We start from the raw sequence: 2,794 nt of genomic DNA, 5'->3' as shown, positions 1-2,794 counted from the left end.
TATTTACTTTCACTGCTCAATAAGAAGAAACGCATCAACAATAAAGATCAGACTGCAGTTCGTTATTTTCTTACTTTGGCTGAATCATGATAAACTGCCTCATTAGCAAAACTGCTAYACTGCTTTCATAAACTTGAGCTTTTTTGTCAAAGGTAGCAAACATCTCATTCATATATAACTTAAGTTAATTAGAAGAGTTTGAAATGGGAGGGAGGGGCTGAGGAGTGGACCAGCTCTGTGTGGGAGCCGAGAACAGATAGAAAAAAACAGAAAGCTGCMTTTATTTCTCTTCAACGTAGAGCCTTTAAAACCACAAAATAAAATCTGAATATMTTTCTATATAATCCCTGGTGCTTTAAGTGTTAAGTGTTATGTTTAAGTTATGRTATTTCTCAGATATTAATTTCTATCTACCTGCTGGTTCTCAGTCATCCAGCACATGGCAAAATAAAAAAAAGGCTTAAAAATAAAGCAACTTAAGTTATAATTTGAACAGCTCATAACKTGTATTGGGAGCCATTTCAATAAATTAATGTTTATGAGGAATTTCATTAAGAGCAGTTACTCATTAAAGCTTTTTTATTTAGAACCTTAAATTTTGTAAAGGTGTAGCAGAGGGATCAGTCAGACTGAACAAAACTCGTGTAGAAGCAACATTTCAATTTTAGTTTTATTTCTCAACAGTTTGCTTACTTAGAAAAATACRTTTGATGTGCATTACTAGTCATTTTTGGCCCTGCAGCTTGAATGTGGTTTARAAACTCTTTAAACCACATTTTATGTTACTTTTCACTGTCACTTTGCCGACCCCCCCACAAAATTGGTCTTAAGAAATTTTCCTGTTTATGGTGCCCCCACAATAATGAGATGAAATCTACACCCTTGGTCATGTACCTTTACATACTGAATAAATAATTATGATGGGCTGCCAGGGCCATTGTTTGATCCCAGTCCCTCCCTGCTTTTGGGCTTGAAAAAACCAAAAGCAGAAACTGAAAAGCGATGGTGGGAGGATGGATTTTATGGTTTCTCTTGAGTCTGCCATCATCACAACTCAAGAAAGATTAAAAAATTGGTTGATAGAGAACTGCAATGACAACTGAAACCATAGCAAATTAGGGGTTTTATTTACTTTTACCTTTCAGGTCATTCTTTGGTTTCTGAAATGGGTGAAGTCTTTAAAAAAAAAAAAAAAATCACAAAACATCAGGATGTTAAGACATTAGCATTGATACGATTGTAAACTTACCTGATATAAACTGTTGTCGAAAATGAAACAAAAGGCCCACTTCAATCGTAAAAAACAGCAGAACTGACAGAATTAGGAGAATTCTGGCCCAAGTTGGAAATTCTATGGAATGAAATAAAATTACATTAGACTTTACAATAAAATCAGTCATTCGTATTCACGTACATCTTTGTGGATGGACAGCTGTGGCTACAATCTAGTAGCTTGCCATTGTCAGAGTTACACAATAGTGGATGGGAATGTGATAACCTTGTAACTTATCATTGATAATGGTAARCTACTAGATTGTAGTCAGAGCTCCTCCGGGGCAGTTTGGCAGAAGCGTGGGTGCTATTGTGAAAATGGCGGAAAATCTACTATCTTCTATTATTGGTCTTACTGTCATGTGAAAACTGAAGGAGCTTACAAAGATTTATAATGTAGTATAAAACAGTAAAAAATGCTTATGTATGATTTTACAACATAATTAAAATTGGATTTTACTGTAATTCAACAACTTCAATGCATAATAATTTGATATATTTATAAAATGTCATGTTTGTCTATTGTACCTTCAACTATAGAAACACAAAGCAGTTTTAAGCTTTTTATTAAAAATATAGGCTTTGATCTCTCATAGGTTTACRAGGACAGGTTCTTGAAAGGACTGAAAGCMAAGTGAATTGATAAATTATACTTCTAGAATCATTAAAATAATAAACAGATGATGTTTTGTTTTACTTGAATCTCAGTTACTTGAATTATAAATTTGTTMGAATTTCARACCCTRAGGGAATGTTTAAACTGGTAGTGGACTGATGGGCGAATGGCTTCAGTGAAGGAGTAAGGAAGAAGTGATTGGTACCCGAGGGATGCCTCAAAAGGTCAAAGTCCAGTAGCMGATGATGTAGATGAGTTTTGCGTTTTTCAACCATGGGTCAATAKTGAAAGTGAAAGCTCAAGGAAATGGGATTGATTAAACAAACACAGTAGAGTTTATTTTTTATTTCCCGATTCATCCTCTCATGTTGTCCATTTAACTTAAGATGAAAGCTGGAGGACAACTGAAGTTTGGCTCCAATGGAGAAGCAAACATTCTTCCACATCTGAGAAACAAACTGGGAACAATGATCTAAACCCATTTCAACCTGGAGAAACTCAGACGTAGAAAAGACGATTAAAGAGTTTAATGGCAAGAATGAACAACAATTCTTTGAAAATGAATAACTGTTCTTTGGCGCTCGGGCCCCGGCAGAAGATTTGAGCCGTTATCTGCTGAGAGCTCGGGTGTACATCCCCAACGCTGATTAGGGTTACTCTTCCCCCCAAAAGAGGGCAGAGGCTGGGGCTGAGGCCATAATATGAGAAATGGGAATAATGGGATAGGCAGCTAGAATGAAACCAGACAGGAGGATGCAGGCCACCTTAGTGGTTACTGTGATAGCTCGGATCCTGGCTGGTAATTGAGATCAGATTAGGGCAGTGGTTCTTAACCTTTTGAGGTACCGAACCCCACTAGTTGCATATGCGCACTCACTGAATCCTTCTGTAGTGATAAATAAAATA

The 2,794-nt window shown here is 36.3% G+C and overlaps 1 protein-coding gene across 1 annotated transcript in view; it reads right to left on the bottom strand.

Moving 5' to 3' along the window:
- The window catches only part of LOC103461829 (heat shock 70 kDa protein 12A-like), a 31,356-nt gene extending 28,888 nt beyond the window's left edge, over positions 1 to 2,468 (bottom strand). The window contains exon 1 of the mRNA XM_008404180.2: positions 1,250 to 2,468. Coding sequence (XP_008402402.1) covers positions 1,250 to 1,400 — 151 coding nt within the window. The 5' untranslated portion in view covers positions 1,401 to 2,468. The remainder of the gene's footprint in view (positions 1 to 1,249) is intronic.
- Positions 2,469 to 2,794: the final 326 nt, after the last annotated feature.

This window comes from Poecilia reticulata, linkage group LG2, assembly GCF_000633615.1.
Source record: "Poecilia reticulata strain Guanapo linkage group LG2, Guppy_female_1.0+MT, whole genome shotgun sequence".
Classification (NCBI taxonomy): Eukaryota; Metazoa; Chordata; class Actinopteri; order Cyprinodontiformes; family Poeciliidae; genus Poecilia; species Poecilia reticulata.
The sequence above is the reverse complement of the archived record's forward strand: the minus strand, read 5'-3'. Positions and strand labels throughout refer to the sequence as shown.